At 57.5% G+C, this 21769-nt stretch overlaps 1 protein-coding gene across 1 annotated transcript in view; it reads right to left on the bottom strand.

The window, feature by feature from the left end:
* Positions 1–21769, bottom strand: part of CACNA1I (calcium voltage-gated channel subunit alpha1 I) — a 104983-nt gene that overhangs the window by 23450 nt on the left and 59764 nt on the right. The window contains exons 6-15 of the mRNA XM_021715980.1: positions 19649–19964; positions 17953–18045; positions 14610–14916; positions 12025–12446; positions 3878–4029; positions 2765–2950; positions 2337–2454; positions 2018–2173; positions 1475–1568; positions 658–860 (exon numbers count right to left, since the gene is read on the bottom strand). Of these exons, the coding sequence (XP_021571655.1) occupies positions 658–860; positions 1475–1568; positions 2018–2173; positions 2337–2454; positions 2765–2950; positions 3878–4029; positions 12025–12446; positions 14610–14916; positions 17953–18045; positions 19649–19964 (2047 nt within the window). The remainder of the gene's footprint in view (positions 1–657; positions 861–1474; positions 1569–2017; positions 2174–2336; positions 2455–2764; positions 2951–3877; positions 4030–12024; positions 12447–14609; positions 14917–17952; positions 18046–19648; positions 19965–21769) is intronic.

Here is a 21769-nt window from a genome sequence, read left to right as displayed (position 1 = left end):
CCCATGGCCCGTAGTAGGAGCTCCGGGAGCTGGACTGGGAGAAGCCCGCCTCCAGTCAGGCCACAGGGCCCGACGGTCACCTGCACCCCCGCGGGGGCTATAAGAAGACCACCTGCCTGGCCAGTGGGTGACCGAACAGGCCGGACCCCCAAAGGTCCTCTCCCTGCCCTGCCTCTCACTCCACCCACGGGTAGGGTCCCCCAGGATGTTACCTCCCCTCCTGCCCCCTCACTTCCCTTGAGATACAGCAAGTTAGGGCCATCTTCCCATTTCACAGGTAAGGCAACTAAGGCTCTGAGAAGGGCAGTACTTTGCTCGTGGTCACACGGCTTACGGCTTGGAGGTGGCTGAGGCCGGATTCCAGCTCCAGTCTGCCTGCCCCCAAATCCTAGCTCTTTACCCTGCACATTGTGGCCAAGTTGAAAACCCAGTTATCTGCACTAAGTGGCACCGTTCACTTATCCCTTATTGCCAGGCCCTGCTCTTGGCACCCAGGCATACAACAGACATGGTCCCTGCCTGGCTTCAGTTGGGCAGTCTGGCGCCCCAAGCCTGGGCACCACAGTCTGAGGCGGGACTGAGGCCACCTCTCTTCAGGGTCCCTTGACACATGGCCCAGCAGGAAGTGCCCGCCCAGGGCAGCCCATAAGGACTCACCAGGGAGCGCTGATCACAGCTCATCCTCCCCAGAGACATGACACTGCTCTTTCGGGAGCCCAGGGCCACCAGCACGGGGTCTGGCTGCAGTGAGAGGCGGGAGGCAGGGGCACAAGCCCCAGCGGGACCCAGATGCCCACCCAGTGGGAGACTGGGGTCCAGGTGCCCATTCGGGGTCATGGGGATTGGGCAGAGCTTGAGATCTAGAGGAGTGAGGTGGAGACAGGGAGGGGCAGAGGGAGGACAGAATGAGAGCAAAGGAAACTGTGAGACAAAGAAACAGACACGGACGGAGCAGAAAAGGAGAGCTTTTCTGAGACTTCCTCTGCCAGGAAGTCTTCCGCTTGCACCCCATCACACATGCCTCCCCTTTGCCCCGCCTGCAGGGCTCTCAGCCTTATTTAGGTGTTCAGGATCAACCTGGAGTTTCACCCAGCAAGGGCACCTGACTCCCATGCCCACTGCAGGAAACAAGGCAGGGACTGTCACCCCAGTTACCAAGAAGGACACTAGGCTTGGGTTGGGGGAAGCTTCTTCCGAGCTGCCCAGTGGTGCCAGACAGGGCCAGAACTCAGGCGTCCTAAGGCCCCAAGGCTCTAACCAAGAGGCCACAAAGTATGGAGAGATGCAGTGGGCATCACTACCCCTGTGGCTAGAATCCAGGAGGACCATGGATGGCCCATGGATGTCACTGTCCTCTTTTTGAGATTTGGCATTCTTTTGATTATGAACATAAACAACAAACCACAGTCCCTGGGCTTGAGGGAGGACCTCCGCCTACCTGGATCTCCCTAAGGCACAAGTGGGGCCTGTTTACCTCCACTGCTGTCCAGGCCCTCATGGAGCTTGTCAAACTCCTCCATGTTGGATGAGCTTTGGTCCTCGTCTGAGTAGGAGCGATTGGCATCACCCTGGGAAAGCATTCCCCAATCAGAACACAGGTCACCTCAGCCCGCCCTCCCTTCCTCCTGAATTCTTCAAAGGATGTTGCCACTCCATTTTACAGACAGGGGAACTGAGGCTCAGAAAAGGGAAGTGAGATGCTAACAAGGACCTAGACCACAAGCCCGCATCAGCCCGACTGCCTGTATCCCCAAAGCCTTGGAGAATGGAGGAAGCAGGAGCCAGAATCCCAGACTGCGGGCTTTACATCCTGAGGAAAAGGCAGGGATCTCAGATGCAGCCTCCATCTGCACACTTCCTATGATGGGAAGCTCACCATCTCATTGGCAACCCCCTCCTTTAGGGACAGGTTGCCTGCTACAGGTTTGAATTGCAGCCCTCTCCCATCCGGGCCCCCCTCCCCTGCCCATCTCTTGCAGACCCTGTGGGCCACTTCCTCTGCCAGGGCCACAGTTACCTCTGCCTGGAAGCCCTCTACCAGGATGGCCACCAGCAGGTTGAAGAGCACGTAGTTGCCGAAAGTCATGAGGGCCACAAAGTAGAGGGAGGCCCAGGGGGAGGTGGAAGCCATGCCATTGTAGAGGACGACATTCCAGTCCTCCTGGGTGAGGATCTGATGGGGAGACACAGTCAGCCCTGTGATGACCCCAGCCCGGGCCTAGGCTCTGGCCACCTCTATGTGTGGGGAGGGGTGGGGGCCGTCAACCCCTACCCCTCCCCGACCCGCTGCCCAAGGTCACTTCCCCTGACACCCGCGTGTCACGGCTGTCCCTCACCTGGAACACCGTGACGATGGCCCACAGCAGGGAGTCGAAGTTCTTCCGGTCGGGGACCGTGTCTCCCGTGTCCGTGCGGAGGCTGAATTTGCAGCCAAAGATGTGCATCCCAAGGATGCTGGGGAAGGACGGAGGCAGCTCAAAGGACTCGCGCACCAAATGCTCCACCCGCCCACCGTGTTTCATTCTCAGGACAAGCCAGCAAAATGCACGGAGCCGGGAGCAGCATTGGTTCCATCTTACAGAGGTGAATACGGAGGCTCAAGGGGCCGTGCTTGCCCAGAGCCACAGGGGGTGGAGGGGTGGTGTCAGGATCCACACCCGGGTCCTGGTGGCTTTGTCGGGAGAGGCTCCACCAGCCACGTTCCCGGGCACTCACCGCATCCCTGGCGGGCCCCAAGGTGGGCTCCTCAGGGGTTGGGGCTCACCTGAAGATGAAGATGAAGAGCATGAGCAGCATGCAGAAGGTGGCCACGTTGTCCATGGTCTTCATGAGCACCACGAGCTGGCGCCGCAACGCCGGCATGAAGCGCACCAGCTTCAGCACCCGCAGCAGCCGGAAGGTCCGCAGCACCGACAGGCCGCCATCCGCCTGCCCCACGATCTCCCAGATGCTGCAGCCCCAGGGGGCAGGCAGGTGGGGGGACACAGGCAGGAAGGACCAGCGGGAAGCCGGGAGGGGAGGAGGACAGAGACACAGAGAGCTTCCATTACTTCATTCATTCATTCATTCAGCAAATCTGCTGGACACTGTCCCATGCCACCAACTAAATCAGGGGCTCTTAACCTGGAGTCCATGGACATCCCCCAAAGACGTCTGACTAGAATCCGAGAGGTCCTTGAGTATCACTGTCCTCTGTTTTTGAGATTTCTCCTTTCTTTTGATTATGAATGTGAACAACAAACCACAGATATTAGCTGTATCTGAGACTTTGTGGGCCATCAAAATAACGGATGTCTTCGTGTCACGTGACAGTTGGTGCAGCAACTTCCAAACATTACTCATGCTCGTCCCTTCTTCAGGATGGTGGTCACAGACCTGCTGCTAGATCTTGCTACTTTTTTGTTATCACTTTAGATTTGGGGACAGATTGTCCCCAGGTATACTGTGTGATGGTGAGGTTTGGGCTTCCAGTGTACCAAAACAGCGAGCACTGTACCCAGCAGGTTGTTTGCCAGCCCTTCCCCTCCCCTTTTAGGAGTCCCCAGTGCCCATTATTTCCATCGTTATGTCTGTGTGCACCTACTGTTCAGCTCCCACTTACAAGGGAGAACATGCAGTATTTGGTTTTCTATTTCTGCGTTATTTCCCTTAGGATAATAGCCTCACACTCCATCCACGTTGCTGCAAAAGATGTGTAGATCCTGCCACTGAATGCATTAAATAGCATATATTGTTAAACCGTGGTTTTTGATATGTGGATCATTGTTCTGGTGTAATTGGTTTCCTCTGTCATCTCCTATGCTGTATGGACGGCCCGGGGGCCGAGCATGACGCTCCCTCCTCAGCCCCTGCCGCCGGGCGGGTGGTGGCTGGGTACCTGATGATGACAATGATGCTGTCGAAAATGTTGTAGGGGTTGCGCAGGTAGTCGAAGAGCCCAAAGGCAGCCAGCTTCAGGACCATCTCCAGGGCAAACATGCTGGTGAAGACCACGTTGCAGATCTCCAGGACATTGGTCAGCTCCTCGGGCTGTGGGGCGTTGGGGGGATCGGGAGCCCGGTCAGGCCAAGAGGTAGCCAGAGGTCCCCTTCCGGACACCCACCCTGGCTGCGTGACCCTAGCAGATTGGTGTCCTTGTTGGAGTTCAGTCTCCCCATTGCCCCAGGCACGACGGCCTTGATGGTGGGGCTCAGGGGCAGAGTGGGAGCCTACCAGGCTGATCTTCCACACATTTCAAAATGATGCTGAGGGAGGTGCCCATTTTACAAATGAGGAAGCAGGTTCAGAGGCCAGCCTGATGTCACACAGCTAGACGTGGAGCAGGACGGGAAAGCAGGGGCTTGCCCACGACCCTAACCCATGTGGTGAGCACTTCACACGTACCAGGAACTATTCTATGCACCATACAGACATCGCTATGCTTAGTCCCTCACAAGAGCCTGTCTGTAGGTAGGCGGGAAGGCAGGTTCAGAGAGGCCAGTCCCTCAGCTCTGAATTAGCAAGCTCAGAGCTAGCAAGTTGGTGGGGCTAGGATTCGAACCCAGGCAGCCTGGTTCTGAGGCTCTCGCCTTTCACCCCTGCCTGTGCAGACCTCTCTCTCCCCTTCCCAGCAACAGCCATCACAGGATCATGGTGGCTAGAGACGCCAGGCCCCGTGAGAAGAGGATAGGGACTATGTAGCCACTGCATGCCAGGCACAGCCCTGTGCTCTTAGCCCACCAGACTGCTCTCAGAGGACACTGAGACCCAGGGAGGTTAAGGAACTCACCCAAAGTCGCAAGTTGGTCAGAGGGGGATGGGCTCCCCCACCCCGCAGCAGCTCCAGAGACTCCCTCTGCCCCCAGGGCTGTTTACCTCGTGGTTTTTAGTAGCAGGTGACGCCCTGCAGATGGCACCATCCTAGGAACCCCAGTGTACGGAACAGGCCACACTATAGGCCACGACTGGAGGTGGCAGGGGTGGGAGGGGTCTGGACTTGGCTTGGACTGTGTGACCTGGGCCAGTCACTTCCCCGTCCTCTGAGACTTAGTTTCCTTATCCATAAGACCAGGGGTCGGGTGAAGGATCTCATTCATTCCAGGCCTCTCTCTCTATTTTCTTATCCTTTTCTTTTCAATAGTCTCTGTTGCCCAGGCTGGAGGTCAGTGGCATGATCACAGCTCACCACAGCCTCACCCTCCTGGGCTCAAGCAATCATTCCACCTCAGTCACCCGAGTAGCTGGGACTACAAGGGTGTGCCCCTATGTCTAAATTTTTTTTTTTTTTTTGTATAGACAAGGTCTCACTATGTTGCCCAGACTGGTCTTGAGCTCCTAGGTTCAAGCAATCTTCCTACCTTGGCTTCCCAAAGTGCTGGAATTACAGGCATGAGCCACAGCGCCCAGCTGGAGCCTCTCTTCTAAGGGTCACATAGGGCTCCAGCCCCCTCTCTCCTCCTTTAAGTATCTGGCATGTACTCACTGTGGCACCAGGCCATTCCTGCCTGAACCATGGAGAAGGGAAGGGCCATGTTCAACTCCAACCATGTGCCCCCAGCAGAGTTCAACATCTAATGCAAGTTAGCGTCTGTTTTACAGATGAGGAAACTGAAGCTGGGGAAGCTGAGAAGTGAAATGACTTTCTCAGAGCCACCCAGCAAGGACATGGCAAGCAGGACACTGAAGCAAGTCATACTCCAAACTGCTCTCCCATCACCCCACACAGAGGCCCACTCGAACTCATTCATTCATTCATTCATTCATTCATTCATGGGCTCCACAGATCTGAGTGTCCTCAGTGTGCTGGGCTCATGCTACCAGGGTGGGCAGTGGTGAATGGGTCACGGCATTGTCCCTGCCCTGGAGAAGAAGCTCATGCTCTGGTGGCAAAGCCAACAAACCAGGTTAACCAACCAAGGTGAGTGCTACTACCAGGAAACTGCCAGGGAGATCAGAAGGACTCCTGGAGGCTGGATGTCTCCGACACCTACGTGCCAAGAAAAAGCCGGTGACGGGGACAGAAGTGACAGATGAGTGGGCAGAGGGCCCAGACAGAGCACTGGCTAGGGGTAGGAGAGCTGAGGATGCTCACCCTAAGCCCAGCCCCTCGACGGAGTGGCAGGTGCCCCAGGGACCCAACTTTGATTCCATATGGGTTAAAAGGAGAAGAAAAAAATCCCCACTGCCAGCTTCCCTCCTGGTGCCTGGAAAACCTAATAAAACTGTCAGTTCCTCTCAAGCCCAGATAAAAGGAGAAGCCCCGTTTCCACACGTAATTACATTTGACTCACAAAGTGGATCCTGAGATGGGCCCCTCAGTAAGGAGGGTCTGGGGCCCAGCACCCCTTGCTGAGCCAGGGCCCAGTTGCTGCTCAGAGCCACCGGTTTCCCAGCCCGCCATGCGCTGTCCACAGAGATGAAAGGCGTGGGCGTGGGCGTGCCAGGCCATGATGGACATGGGCTGGCTCCAGCCCCACGTGCCACGCACGCGCTTCCGCCAGGATGCGCAGAGCCGCCGCTTGCAAAAGGTCACTGCGCGCCTCCCTCCTCCCCCGCCACAGCTGCCTCTCCGTTCAGAGCACCTGTTCATCTTTTCTAATGGACCATCCATCACTCCTGCAAGCATTTTTCTGGGAGAGAGACAGGATAGAGAGAGACACACAGAGGAGTACAGACACAGAGAGAGAGGGCCCAGGGAGGGAGGGTGTGTGGAAAGGGAGGGGGCAAGGATGGGCAGACAGACAAATGCAGATGGGGGAGCCAGAGGCAGAGGCAGGGTGGCAGAGGCAGAGACGTGGAGAGGAAGACCCAGGGCAGGCATGAAGAAGGACCCGGGTGATGACACAGAGACACTGTGGGCAACAGAGAGAAGCCAGAGAGAGAGACACATACAAGAAGACAGACAGACAGTCGGGCAATGGACAAGCTGCTGGAGATGGTGAAGGGCAAAAACAAACCACGTTAAGCCAGAGGCAGGAGGAGGCGGGCAGCATGTCCCTGTCTGATGCCAGGCTTGGGAGGCCCCAGGCTTCCCAGAGGGGCTTGGGAGGCACCAGGCTTCCCAGCCTTCGGTTGTCTGTGCAGGGGTAGACAAGAGTGGGCAGAGGGTGGCAGGCCAGCCCAGCACCATCTCCACAACAGTCGTGGCAGCGAGTGTTGGTTAAGCCCCTCCTGTGGGCCAGGTGTGCTGAGCCCACTCCATGCATCCTGCCCTCTAAACCTCAACCAACCCCATGTTATCCCCATTTCACAGAGGGGGGGCCTGAGGCTCAGACAGGAGTGACTGCCCGGGGTCATGGCCGTGCCATGGTGAAGGCAGATCTCGAACCCAGGTCTCCTCCCTCCCCATCACCACTCACTCCCCATAGCCCAGGTGCCTTCACCCGCCCCACTTTTCTGACAAGGCTCCAGTTCAGCGGAGACATGTCATTTGCTTACAAACCTTCCGTGGCTCCCCACTGCCCTAAGGATAAAGCCGGCCTCCAGGTCCTCATGGCTGAGCAGCCCTCCTGGCCTCCTGGGCTGTCTGCCCTGCCTCCTGTGCACATTCTTCTCGAGGGCCCAGAGTCCTCTGGGGGATGGGGTTGTCTATGCTGCTGGCCCCTATACCTGTCCCCATCTCACTGATGAACTCCTAGTCATCCTTGAGGATCTATCTCCAGTGCCACCACCTACAGGAAGTCTTCTTTGACTGCAGCCCATGTTGACGCCTCTCTCCCTTGGACTAGAATGTCAGCCACTAAGCCATCCCATCCTTTTCCCAGAGCCACCCCACACCTGGGTCAGCAGAGACTTGACACTTCAGGGGTTGCTGAAGAAAGAATAAAACCTGCTTTGGACCAGTCCCTGCTTTGGAGGTCTTTGAATGCAGCCCCCCGGGAGCTGGCAGTGGCGCCGTCCCAGCCTAGGGTCAGCCCTACTCCAAGAGGCCCTCTGCCCCTCCCCTGCTGCCCATGCAGTCCAGCCCTGGTTTTTTTTGTTCTCCAACTTAGTGACCATCCTTCAATTCCAGGACAAGGTGAGGCTGCAGGGAGGCCCTGCCCAGCTCGGGAGGCATCATGGGCCTGGACGGGTGTGTGTGGGGAGAGGAGGAAGCCAAGACAGGCACTGCTTCCCGTCCCATGACCTGTGTGACCCCACCTCCAATCCAACTGTCCCCAGCTGACCTCAGCATCTGAGAGCCCATCTCTACCACTGCTCTCACCCTGGGCAAGCCAAGCCACCTCGCTGAGCCTCAGTTTCCCTATCTGCCCTAGGGGATAAGCCACTCCCCACCTGTTCCCAAGGCTACTGGAGAATCACACAAGGAAGAGCTGTGATATGAAGAACCTGCCTCCCTGGAGAGGCCCGGATGCCCCGTCTCCCCCACCTGTCTGTCACCAAGCCTCAACCACGGGGCCACTCTCCTCCCTAGACTATCCAGGGGGTGGGGACTTGAGCACCACCTCACTGCTTTGTGAGACACATGCAGGCCCCTGCCTGGCTGAGCCCTCCCTCACCCATCCCCTCCTTCTAGGCCAGTCTCTACAAGAAACAGGACCCACCGCCCTGAGGAACCTGGACGAGTGAGCCATTCTCTGGTGATGCCTGTGACTTTGGCAGCACTAGCCACCCTAAAGGCCACAACACCTCCAATCTTCCCTCCCAGCCGAGGACCCTGTGCCCAGAGATGGGTGACCCACCACACTGTGCAGACACCACGCCCTTGCCTCCTGCTCCCTTCAGTGGCACACAGAACTCCCTGCCAGCTGGGATGGGGTGCACGGTGTAGCGGGGTCCCCATGCCACCTCCCCCCGGGCCGTTGCCACCCCTGCAGGAGGGGGTGCTGCGTGAGTTCACCCACCTTCTCTTCCTCCTCTCCCTGCACCCCTCTCAGCAGCCCTGGGCCCCCTCTCTCTGCGGGCACCACCTCAGACAGGGCTGCTCAGAATAAACATGGGGGCGGATTGTCTCCCGCAGAGCCATGTCTGGGAGCCAAGGGAGTGGAGCAAAAATACCACCGGGCCCACAGGCAGGCCCTGCTCAGAGCCCAGCCGCACAATGGCTGCCACTAGAGCTGCTTTAAAAAGAACGTTCTAGAAATTCTGCCTCCCCTCATTTTTTCTTTAATTTTGGGGGGCTCCAGACAGCCGAGTGGTAAACTCACCCAGAGGTGGTGGCATAAGGCTCAAACAAAAACCTCCTAAGTGATGCCTAATTAATGAGCACCTACCATGCGCCAGGCTTCTTAATAGCAGGAGTGAACCCTCCCACCAGTCTGAGGTCTATGTGCCCAGTTACAGATGGGGACACCAGCTGAGGGAGGCCAAGCGACTCACCCAGGACCACCCTGATGGCCAACAGCAGGACCAGGGTTGGAACCCAAACTTTGAGTGAATGACTTTGACTCCCTGAGCAGTGGCCTTCCGAATATGCAGTAGTGAGTCGGCTCTGAGCGTGGCTGGACTCATTGACATCATACAGCGCAGGTCCTAGCACTTAGTAGGTGCTCAGTATATGGTAGCCCATCCCTGTGAGGGAAGAGTCTGCAGTTAGGGCACCTGCTTTGTAGATGAGGAAACCGAGGTGGGTCCCTGTGACCGGGCTAGCGATGTTCTCTCTCTCTCTCTCTCTCTCTCTCTCTCTCTCTCTCTCTCTCTCTCTATCTCTATCTCTATCTCTATCTCTCGGCCTGGTGGGGGCCACTGCATGGGCTGACTTCAGCACCTCATGAGGCCTGCTGTACCAGAGAAAAGAGGCTCCCCCAGATTCGAAGTGAGAAAGCTTGCTCTGGCCAGATGTGGCAGAAAGAGTGAGTGGGAGAGGCCAGGCAGGGAGACCCGAGGAGGCTGGACCCAGAGGATAGAGCTACCCAGGCCATAGTGTCGCCTTGGATGGGGATGGGTGAGAAGACAGCGACTAGTAGAATGCTGGCAAAACAACCTCTGGAAAACAGCCCTGATGTGTAGTTTGCCATTGTCCATGGCGTAAACACTCTGGCCATGGTCAATCACAAGGTGCCAACTGTTTCATCACCAGCTTGCTAGGATACTGTCCATTGCAAGTAGGCTCTAGCAAGTCCCTGGCGAGGCCAGTGCCCAGGCTCTGGTGGAGCAGGGCTGTGGCCGGTCCTACGGTCCTGCCCTGCTTAGAGACCGGAGCCAGCAGCCCAGCAGCCCTTGCGCCCTGTGGGGCCTTCCTTGGAATGCTGGTGCAGCCCGGTCTCCACCCAACGGGCACGGGTCAGGCATAGACCAGAAGCTGAACTCCAGGCAAGGTAGCCTGGGGGGTCTGGGCTGTATGTCTTACCAGCTTTCTCCTGCAGAAAGCCATCCTCCAAGCCCTCCCCAGAGACCTTTTTAATTAAGCCAGAAAGGCTGGCAAACCAGCAGCTCCAAACAGTGTCACAGCAGCCCCAGGGGCCGCATTTAAGTAAATTGAATGGAGCCTGTGCTTGGTGAGCTAATGAAGAGGGAAATGAGAGTGCAGCCCCCACAGGGCGCAGCGGGCTGGGTGCAGGGCCTGTGCAGAAAGGGGGCAGAAGGGAAGCCAAGGGCATGTAGGGCCGAAGCCCTCCCAGCAGGCCAGGCCTGCTGCAGGGAGAGGTGAGTTCAAATCTGTCTCAGTTGGCCACGGGACCTTGGACCAGGGACCTTCCTTCCCGGGCCTTGGGGCTGCCAGCTGCCAGAGAGGGTGCCTTCACAGGACTAGGATGTGGGTTCAGGGAGCCACCCTACCTAGGGGCTGGTGGATGGCAGGAGTCAAGATTGGACCTGCCATCCAGGTAGGGCCTATGGACTGGAGGCACCTGTGCAAGCCCCCATGGTCCCTCTCTCCTGTGTCCCCACAGTGCCTTCCTCTCCTCTCACCACATCCTCCCCAAGCTCTTACCACCTCCTGGAAGCTGCCCCCGTCCCCATCCCTCCTGGGCACCGCTGACAGCCCAGGGCCCTGGGCACAACGTTCAACTCAACCCACATTCCCTTGTACCCCATGATCCAAGACCACAGGAGGGAGGTGGGGAGAGCCCACATGATAGGGCCACCCTCACACTCAGTCCCATGGGGCTGTGGGGGGTGGGGGTGTTGGAGTGGTCAAGATGAGGACAGAAGGATGCCCTGGCCTGGTGAAGGCATGCCATGGCAGAAGGGGGAAGCCTTGAATGTCCATGGAAAGGTCTAAATTTTGTGCCGAGGACAATGGGAAGTGACAAATATTCAGGGGCAGAGGAGAACACAACGAGACTGGTCCTCTGGAGAGATCTCTCCATTTGTTTGGGAAAATGGACAGAGGGGCTCAGGTGTGCACCTATAGTCCCAGCCACAGGGGAGGCGGAAGCAAGAGAATCACCTGGAACCAGGAGGTGGAGGCTGCAGTGAACCAGGATGATGCCACTGCACTCCAGCCTGAGTGACAAACTGAAATCGCATATTTAAAAAAAATTACGGGCTGGCTCAGTTGCTCAGCCTGTAATCCCAGCACTTTGGCAGGCCGAGGCAAGTGGATTGCCTGAGTCTGGGGGTTCGAAACCAGCCCAGGCAACCTGGTGAGACCTTGTCTCTACAGTAAAATAAAAAATAGCCAGGCACAGTAGTGCGTGTCTGTAGTTCTGGCTACTCCGAAGGCTGAGGCGGAAGGATCACTGGAGCCCAGAAGGTCAACGCTGGGGTGGCCGTGAGCATGCATGCCACTGTACTCCAGCCTGGACAAAGGAGTGAGACTCCAACTCAAAAAGAAAAAGAAAAAAACAAAAAAAGAGCCCAGGTGGAGGAGTGAAGAATAGAAATTAGATTTGACAGGGACTGGCAGGGTATAGACCCCGGGTGCCTTGGTGTCTAGCTGAGCAACTTAGGAGGAAAGGAGCCCCCGAGTGGTCCAGCCCTACTGAGCATCACTCGTTCACTTATCCATTCACAACAGACTCTGAGGCCCTCCCACTTCTGCGCTTGGCCTGGGGCTGGGCACTAAGGTCACCTGGATGACTTGCCCCCAGCCCCAGTCAGGGGGCCGGGAGGGACAGAGGATGCCCCGGCCTGGGCAGGGCCCACCCCCACAAAGGCACTGGCCTGCTCGTGGTGCTCGATGCCCATGCTGACGGTGTTGACCAGGATGGCCATCATGATGCCCCGGTTGAAGTACTTGCTATCCACGATGCCACGCAGCTTGGCTCGCGTCTCCCGCCACACGTCCCCGCACAGCCAGATGGCCCCATCTGTCTGCTCCTCCTCGTCCTCCTTCCCCAGCTCTGAGGAGGCCCCATCCTCGCTGCTCCTGGCCCCATCCCCGTCTGCCTCATCCTCACCGCCACCGGAGCCGCTGGAGCCCGAGCCCTCCTGGCCTGAGTCGGTGCTGCCCAGGCCCGAGGGCCGCCGGCCTGCCTCGTGCTGGCAGCGGGGGCAGCTGGTGGGGTCGGAGGCCAGCGTGGCGGAGATGGGCTGCACCAGGGTGTGGGGCGTTGGGTCCAGGGGGCTGTGTCGCGGGCACAGCTCTACAAAGCAAACAGAGGGTAGGGTCAGTGCTCATACCAGGCCAACCCAGCCCTGGGACACAGCCCCACGTGTGCTCAGCTCCACGGCCCACAAGGCCAGCCAGGAGGGGCTGGAGGCCCAGGGGCCTGGGGAAGTGGCTTCACCTCTCCGGGCTTTGTCTGCCCCCTCTGTAGAAGGGGGACAGGAGCGCCCACCTCGCAGGCTGTGAGAGAATTCTCTCCACTGATGAGTCCAGCGCCATGCCTGGTGCACATGGCTATATTAACTGTCTCCGACTCCTGGCCAAGGCCCAGGGTCAATCACAGAACAGACCATCCTGGAGCTCCTGTCATGGAGTTTGGGGACTGGGTATGATTCTGCAAGAGCAAGGCTGGTGGTGGGGGCAGACATGGACACCCCTCAGAGGAGACCAAGGTGCCCACGGAGTTCCTCCTTCTCCCGCGAGTGCGTAGGCTTGTCTCCCAGGGAAGGGTGCCCTGGGCACTGACTCTCTAGCCCCCGGGATGTCCCTCCACACTATGAGTCAGGGCCAGCTGAGGGCTGAGGGAGCAGGCTAGAAGGCCAACAGGGAGCGGGGTCTTTCATCCTCTTTGTGCCCCAGGAATCACTGGAGAAGCCTGGGCTGGCCTTGGGCTCAAGTTCTGTGATCTGTGAGTCATTTCAGAGAGGTCTCTGTCTGCCTGGTCTAATTTCTTCTTTACATTTTTCTATATTTTCCTAGAATAAACATATTTTTGCTTGTGTAGACAGAAAAAGTAGCATTAAAGGGAGAGAACCAGCACACAACACCTCCCGTGCCCTTCCACACCTGCCTCCAAATACCCTCGGGGCCAGACCCCAGCTTGCTTGCTCTGGGCCAGCAGCCCAGGGCCCAGTCCCACCTCACCCGGGAAGACAGGTCAAAGCCCTTCCAAGCCTGGCCTCACTGCTTCCATCTGGACACAGGGCTGCACCTGACCCGAGTGCCCCAGCAAGAGGGAAGGAAGGGAGCATGGAGGCCCAGGGGTAGGAGGCAAGAGTTCCCAGAAGGAGGTGCTGGGCGGCCACAGGAATTCCCTCGGAGTAAGCACCCTTCCCCCACGCCCTCCGAAACACAGGAGCCAGCCTTGCCCAGGCCCCAGCTCCTGCCTCCTAGTGCTGGGCCAGCCCACGAGCCACCTGGGGCTTCCTCCAAGACCACGCCTGGATGGCTGGCACCCGAGGATGGGTGGGCGACCGTTCTGAGGATGAATTCTCCTGCTTGCCTCCCAAGACTGACTCCCAGAACATGAGTGCTGGAAGAACAGGGCTTTCCAGAGCCGGGCCTGCAGGGGGCCTGCGGCTGCTCAAGGTCACAGGCACATCGCAGGCTTTGTGGCTGCTCCTGGGCACAGTCCCAGTGCCTGCTGACTTTCTTCTCAGTACCAAGGGGAAGCAGAAGGGCTGGTGCGGGGGGCAGGGCACCGCCACCTGTGGCCCTGGGCTGCCTTCCCCTGGGGAGTGGTTCAATTCCAGCTAGAGGCAGCATGGCACTGGCAGCTCTGGCATTCCATGATGCCGTGCCACCTTAAGTGACTCCCTTCATCACCCTGGAACTCAGTTTTCCCATCTGAAAAGTAGGGGTGATATCACTCAATCTGCTCCTTCTCAGAGCTATTTTCTAAATGATGAAGTAACGGACAGAGAAGCACTTTACAAGCCTAAAAAACTAACTCGCAGAAAAAACCCTCTACGGCAGAGGAGAAGAGCCAGCCCCAAGGCCAGAGCACAGGGCTGGAGGACCAACACACCGCACCTTGCAAGGCAGCCCACGGGCCCTTGTGCCTGGTGCCCGGTGTTGCTGCCTGGGCATGCTGGGATGCAGGAGCCCAGAATGGGGAGTGACACGGCCACAGTGGGGGGAGAAATGTTAGTTTTATAATTATTCCTCTCTCTCCAGAATGGATCCCAGGGACGGATCCCTTGTCTGTGTGCACATGGAGATCAAAAGGAATTCCTCCAGGGCAAAGGTAGGTCCCCAACCCCAGGCCTGGCCCAGTGCAGGTGATAGGGAGGGGGGGAGCAGAGACCAGAGCTCCTGGGCCGGCAGGGGAACCATCTGGATGTGAAATGAGACCTGGGAGGTGCCACTGCTCTGCACACAATGCCCCTCTGAGTCCCCACCTGGATGCAGGGTCACTTACTATAGTGCCTGGGCTCCTTGATGTGGGGCCCGGGCTTGGCAGGGGTCCCCGGGCCTGGGGCCTGACGCCGGCTCTGCAGGGCCTGGTAGAGGCCCAGGGCACGGCGCTTGGCCTTGCGCAGGATGTGGCAGACGTACTGGAAGATCTCCTCGTAGCAGTCGCCAGGCTCGGCGTAGCTGGCCACCGTGCTGGAGGACAGGTAGCGCTGCCGCTGCTCTAGCATCAGCCGGTGCTCCCGCTGCTTGGTCTCCGAGAACTGGGTCGCTATGACAACGAGGCACAGGTTGATCATGAAGAAGGAGCCCACCTGTGACCAACGGGAGGAGAGGACAGGGACAGGGACGGGGACAGTAGGGTGGGAGAGGCAGAGACGGGGGGACCAGCAGAGAGACACAGGGAGAGGAAGACAGAGAGAGATGGAGAGATGGAAAATGAGACGGAGAGACAGAGATGGAGACAGACGGATACAGAGGCAGAAATGAAGTGAGGAGGAGGTGCAGGGACAGACCAGAGACACAACACAGAGGACAGAGCAGGGAGGCAGACAGCAAGAGAAAGTCGGGTACAGAGACAATGACAGAGAGACACGAGAGAGAGGGAGACAGGCTCAGAGAGGACAGACAGGGCGGGTGTAGAGACGCGCCAGTGGGGAGGTAAGGAGATGGGGGAGAGGGGAACAGGGGGTGGGGGGCCCAGAGAGACAGAGGCACAGACACAGATAGGGACAGGAAAAGATCGCTGAGGCCTCACTCCAGGAGACAGCGGTGGCCCAGGTGGGCCCCAGGCCTGATGGGCCTGCTTCCAAGCCCGGCTCGCCTCACACCCCCAAGCCTGGCACGGCCGCCATCCCACCTAGGACATCAGCACAAGGCCGGGAAGCCACGGCCCCTCTTGGGCCACCTGAGCTCTGGCCCAGTCCTGCCCTCACTCTGAGGCTGGACCTCCTGACAAGAAGAAAGAAGCTTCCCTTGGGGCTTACTCGAGCTTTATTTGTGCTTAGAGGGGATGGTGGGAAGAGGCTGCCCCAGTCAGCACTAAGGGTCCTGCCCCTCAGGCCCCCAGAGGGACGTGCCCAGGTGCAGGCCTCCTCTCTGCCTTCCAGCTCTCCAGGCACAGACCTCTCCCCTGGCATCTGTTGAGTCTCTGAGTAAGCTCAGCCGCCCACCAGCCAGAGGGAAAGAGCTTTTCATCCTCCGCAAGCTGCCCACCAGCAGGTTCCTACAGGCCGCAGCACCATGGCTGCTTTGTCCTTCCCCCTTTCCCGTCAGCACGGCTAGGGTGGGGGTGCCAGCCCAGAGGACTCTGGGAAAATCCCCGCCTCTGAGGTAAGAAGATGCCCCCCATCCCCGTCTCAGTCACCATGTCCACAAGCACTTCCTGGGGAGCTGCCCCGCACCAGGCCTATCTGAGGCTCGAGGACACAGGGTCGGTTTGAGCCCTGCCCTCTGGGGGCTCCCACCTCCTACCCAGCCCTGCCTCTGCAGCTGCAGCCCTGAGCAACCCAGGCAGGCCTGCCATCCACCTCACTTTCCCATCTGTGAAGTGGGGGCTTCAGCCAGATGAGCCCAGGACTTTCCTAATCAGAAGGAGCACTGGGGCCTGTAACCATCTGTGTGCCCAGGCCAGGCCATCACCTGTCTGGGGCTCAGGGCCTCACTTAAGGAGCAGCAGGTGACCCTGCACAGCCTGGACTGTGAGGTTGACATAGCAGCATAGTTGTGCAGACTTTGCTCCCTAGACTTTTTCCAGCTCCCAGCATGCTCAGCCTCCCGTCAGCCAACCCCCGCCCCCAGTCCTGCCACAGGGCCACCAGAGCCAACACAGCAGCAATAGTAGCAGCGGACACAAGGATGGAGCACTTCCTGTATGCCCGGTGTGGGTGGGCAATGGGCTGCCTCATCCAACCCTCCAAGAGCTCAGGAGCTAGGTGCTGTCACTGTTCCCCATTTCTCCACAAGCTTGGGCATGTCACGCTCTGAGATAGCAAACCCAGAGCCCCATCCTAAACCCCATCAGCAGTAGGGAGGGACTGGGAGCACCCTAGTCCCTCCCCAGAGGTGTGTGGATTGCCTGGTGCAGTATTCTGACCCGCTTCTGGGTCTCTGCGAGCCACACCCTGCCAAGACTCTTCCCCTGCTGACTGACCCCCCTGAGCCATCACCTGCTCCAGAAAGCCTCCCACTTCCCTGTCCCTCCTCTGGGCTCCCTCAGTCCCTTGGACCTCCTTCTATCATGGCGCCCAAGATGCTGTCTTAGATACTGCTGTCTGCTATCAGCTCATCTCCCCCACGAGACTGAGCTCCTTGAGGGCTGGGGCCAGGTCTGACTCACTGCACTGTTAGCTCAGGGCCTGGTCAGTGTGGGCTTCCCGACTGTTCTGGTGCATGAATAAACAAGGGAATGGATGGCAGTGCTGAATGAAGCCTGCTGAAGTAGCCTGTCCTCTCCTTTTACCTGGGGTGTCTCCTGATGAGTCCAAGGCCCCAACCTCCTCAGCAAAGCACTGAGGCTTAGCCAGCAGCAGGCGTGTCTTGGATCACCTGTCAGCCTGTTCTGGCCCCCCAGGTCAAGGCCTTGCCAGCCCAGGGTGGAGTACTGCCGCCAGAGAACTAGGCATGCCCTCTCCCACGGAAGCTAGAGAGCCCGGCCCGGCAGCAGCAGGGAGTCAGCGACTCTCCCAGGAGTGAATCACCTTGACATTTTGGGAACTGTGCTGTGGCTGAAGCTGCAGCCAGGCATGACGAGACAGATGAGCTAGCCCAGGGGAGACTGTGCAGGGGTGTGGGCAAGAGGGACTGGCCCAGAGGGGGCAACCCAGTCTGCTTCCACCTCCAGGTCACTCCACTAGGAAGAGCTGCCCGGGCAATGGCAGCCCTTCTGAGAATTTCAGGGAGCCCTGCCAGGTCACCACCAGGGCTGCTCCAGAAGCAGCCTTGGGCTTCAATCTCTGGGCCTCCCATCTTCCCTCCCAGGGAAGCTGGGATAAACCAGACCCCTGCAGAACTTCCCTGCTGAGGCTGCACCTCTGGCTCAGGTCATAAAAAGAATGTATTCCCAGAGATGTGAGATACAGAAACATGAGCAGGAGCAACGGGGTGGACTTAACTGCCCAGACAAGAGAAATGACGGCAATCGAAGGTGATGGATGCTTCTGGCAGCCACCCCTGACGAGCCCCTTCAATCACCCACTGGTCGCTGCGCTGAAAAATTGCCCTCCTGCTCCTCCCTCCCATGGGCTCTCCTGCCTCTGAGGGGCTCCCCGGGGATCCCCAAAGACCCTCCCCCTTCTGGGGTCCCTCAGGGGTCTTGAGCTCGCCCGAGGGCCCCGCCCCACTGTACTTACTATGATGAGCAGGATGAAATAGATGAAGTTGTAGAAGGAGTGAGCGTCCATCACGTAGTACATGATCTCCACCCAGCCTTCCAGGGTGATCACCTGCGGTCAGCCAAGGAGAGAGCCTGAGACCAGCGTGCCCTCGGGAAGGGCAGGCAGCCCGGGCAGCACCCAGCCAGAGGCCCTGCTGCGTGCCAGGACGTCACACACATTGCCTCGAGTGCTTCTGGTAGGACTAGGCAAGGCAGCTGTCCTCAACCACATTACACAAGTGGGGAAGCAGGTTCAGAAAGGGACAGTACCGGCCCCAAATCACAAAGCCAGGAAGGAGTGGAGCTGGGACCTGAGCCCTGCTCCAGGGTCCTCCCCCTTTCCAGTGTCCCACAGCAGCAGGAAGACTGGAAGGCAGGACAGCCCGCCTGGCTCTGGCTGACTAGTTGAGCCAAACCCCCTCTCTAAGCACCAGACACTTCTTCCTCTAACCACAGGGCCCACCAGGCAGGGCTGGGATACAGCTCAGCTGGGCCTGAGAATGTGGACTGTGATGAGGCTGGTGTGACTCTGTCACCCCCCCACCACAGCTGACTCCTTCCCACAGTGGGGGACGGGCAGCCTTGGGAGAGGCAAATGCCGAGTCCTTGTCTGTTTCTGGCAAATGCATGGGGCAGGAACCCCTGAGCAACCTGCCCTCCCTCTCAGACAGAGGGTCCCAAAACACAGCTGCTGTGATCACCTCACACCCCCACTCTGAATTCAGGACCCTGCCACCCCCAGAGCAAAGTGTGCAGGACACCTGGAGCCCAGTCTGTAAGGTGCACCCTCCTCTCCCTCAAGGGCTTCTCAGCTCCTCGTCTGCCTCCTGAGGACTGGAAGCAACCTTCACTGAAGGCTCCCTGCACATGAGGCTGACCACTCTGTCGTGCCATCTGGTCATCCTTCTCAGCCACCCAAGGTGAGAGGGCTGTTCTACTGACTCCCATTTTAAAGACGAGAAAACTGAGGCACAGGGAGGTCAAGCAAAGTCCACAGCCCTAGTTCCCCACACAGCCCCCACCCCGTCTTCCACAGAGTGCAGGCCATGGGTTCACGGCAGCAGGGGGGTCGTGAAACGCAGGAAGCGTTTTGCACACCATGAAGTTAGCAATGCTTCGTGAACGTATGTGCACTGGATCACAAGGTGAGACGCATTTCCTACTGACTCCAGACAAACTGAACTCCCTGGTGCTCCCTGCACCCAGGTCTTTGCTCAAGCTGCCACCCCCACCGGGGATGTCCTCCCTCTCCAGGCCCCTTGTCTTGGACAGCTAGCCCCTCCAACAGAGCTGAGATCCTTCCTCCTCTCCTCTCTGTGAATGACCTCCTGACCTCCCTCCTGGCTGGAACCCATCTGCCCTCAGGCAACCTGGCAGTCAGCAAAGAGTACAGGTTTTAGAGTCACCCAGAGCTGGATTAAATGCCCGATTTTGCCATTAATAGTCACACAATCTGTAGCCATTCAGCTTGCTTCTTCTGTTTGAACTTCAGATTCTCTGTCTGTAAAATGGGTATGAGAATGCCCACTGTGTAGCAAGCTGGGCAGATTTCGATGAGATGAGGTGGCAGACTCCTAACACAGAACCCTGCCTGCCCGGCAGAGTTGCCCACCCAGCCCCCGAGATCAGGGTCCACCCAGGCTGGGGCCGGTGCCGGACCTGAGTGGCCTCACCTGGAAGATGACGATCCAGGCGTAACCGATGTTGTCAAAGTTGATGGCGCCCTTGTGGGGGTTGGCGCTGCCCGTGCGGCACACATTGTAGTAGCGGTTCCAGTTGACACAGAGGCCGCTGGCGTTGAGGTCCTGGCGCCCTGCCCCGAAGTCATAGACGTCATCCTTGGACAAGCAGCACTCACGGCCCTGCTCCTTGAGTGGGGGGATCTCATGGCAGCCCATGATGCCATTGTCCCCCGACAGGGAGCAGATGAAGGGCATCTCATCATCCTCCTCCGGCTGGTAGTAGGGGGGCAGGGCCACATCCCCTTGACTGTCCACAGGTGAGGTGGGTAAAACAGAAGAAGGGAAGGGGTCACCGCCAGGAGGACTAGGAAGGGAGAGGCCACGCTGTGTGGCAGGATGCCCCCACAGGCCCTGTCACTGCCTCCGGCCATGGCTCATGCGGTCCCCTTGCTACCGGCCCACTGTGGCCCACTTCCAGGGTCCCCCTCCTCTGGAGAGCTTCCCCAGGATCAAGCAGGGCCACACCGCGCCTTGCACACGCCTCCACTGTGGCTCCTGGGGTGGACGCACCCACCTCCCCTGAGAGGCAGGACATCACGGCATGCCCAACCCCCACACTGCTTGGTCAGCACAGACAGAGCAACTGCTCCATAAACAAGAGCTGCATTTCACTGATCCAGCAGATGAGGTGAGATGTTCTGTCTGCTCCACCCCTTCTCATCTGTGTGACCCTGCACTGGTCACTTCCACTGTCTGGACTTTGATCTCCTCATCTATAAAATAGAGATGACAATCCCTGCTCTGCCATTCTGTAGGGTTAATCTGTACTTCATTACAATTACTGTGATCCCAATCAAAATACCAACATGTTTATATCTGTGGAACCTCAGGCAATTCACTCGCCTCAGCCACCTAAAGTGCTGAGATTACAGGCTGAGCCACCAAGTCTGGCCTAACCCTGCCATTTGGTTCTAAGATGATCTGGCTGGGAAAACAGTCAAGACAAGTTTTTAAAAGAAGAAAGATGAGTGGAAATCAGCCCTATAAGGGAGCAAAATACTCTACCATTACAATTCTTAATCTAGTGTAGTGTAGTGTAGTATTGTAACAGGAACAGAAATATTAGTAGAACATCACAGAGTACAAGACAAACCCAGATACAGAGAAGAACTTAGTACATTACAGAGATGGCTTTTCAAACCTACAGAGAAAGGAAGAACTAGCCAATAAATGGAGTTAGGGCAATTACTATCTCTTGGAAAATAATAGATCCCTAACTCACACCATAACAAAAATAACCTTCTTGAAGGTTGGGATCCCAAAGTGCATATATAAATGTTCTCATTATTAATTTATTTCTACATACATATATATGTGTGTGTACACACACACACACACACACAGGGTGCTAAAAAAAGTATACATATTTCAAGAAAGGAAAAAACTGTTTCAAAACAGTAATACTCAATATATACCGATAGCAAAAGATGAATACAAGCCATGTTTGACTTCTGCAATTATAAGAGGTGCTCAAAGTGGATACCATCAGCATCCAATAACTTCTGATTATGGAGATCTAAAAGTAACACATAGCTAACATCTCTTAAAATGTGTATACATTTTTTAGCACCCCCTGTGTGTCTGTGTGTGTGTGTGTGTGTGTGTGTCTATTAAAGTCAGGGTCTTGCTCTGTCTCTCAGGCTGGCGTGCAATGACATGATCATGGCTCAATGCAGCCTCCAACTCCTAGGCTCAAGTGATCCTCTCACCTCAGCCTCCTGAGTAACTGGGACTACAGGTATACCCCACCATGCCCAGCTAAGTGTTCTATTTTTTTAGAGATGGGAGTCACACTATGTTGCCCAGGTTGGTCTTGAACCTGGTGGGGGGATTGTCTGAGCTCACGGGTTCGAGACCCGGCCGGGTAACTTGGCGAGAATTCATCTCTACAATAAATCAAAAAAATTAGTCGGGCGTGGTAGCACTCGCCTGTAGTTCCATTTACTTGGAAGGCTGAGGTGGAAGGATCGCCGGAGCCCAGCAGGTCGAGGCTGTGGTGGCCGAGAGCGGCCATTGCACTCCAGTCTGAGCGACAGAGTGAGACTCCAACTC

Source organism: Carlito syrichta, unplaced genomic scaffold (genome assembly GCF_000164805.1).
Source record: "Carlito syrichta isolate Samal-C Ts95f unplaced genomic scaffold, Tarsius_syrichta-2.0.1 Scaffold308101, whole genome shotgun sequence".
NCBI classification, from domain to species: Eukaryota; Metazoa; Chordata; class Mammalia; order Primates; family Tarsiidae; genus Carlito; species Carlito syrichta.
Note: the sequence above shows the minus strand (reverse complement) of the source record. Positions and strands in the feature narration are given on the sequence as shown.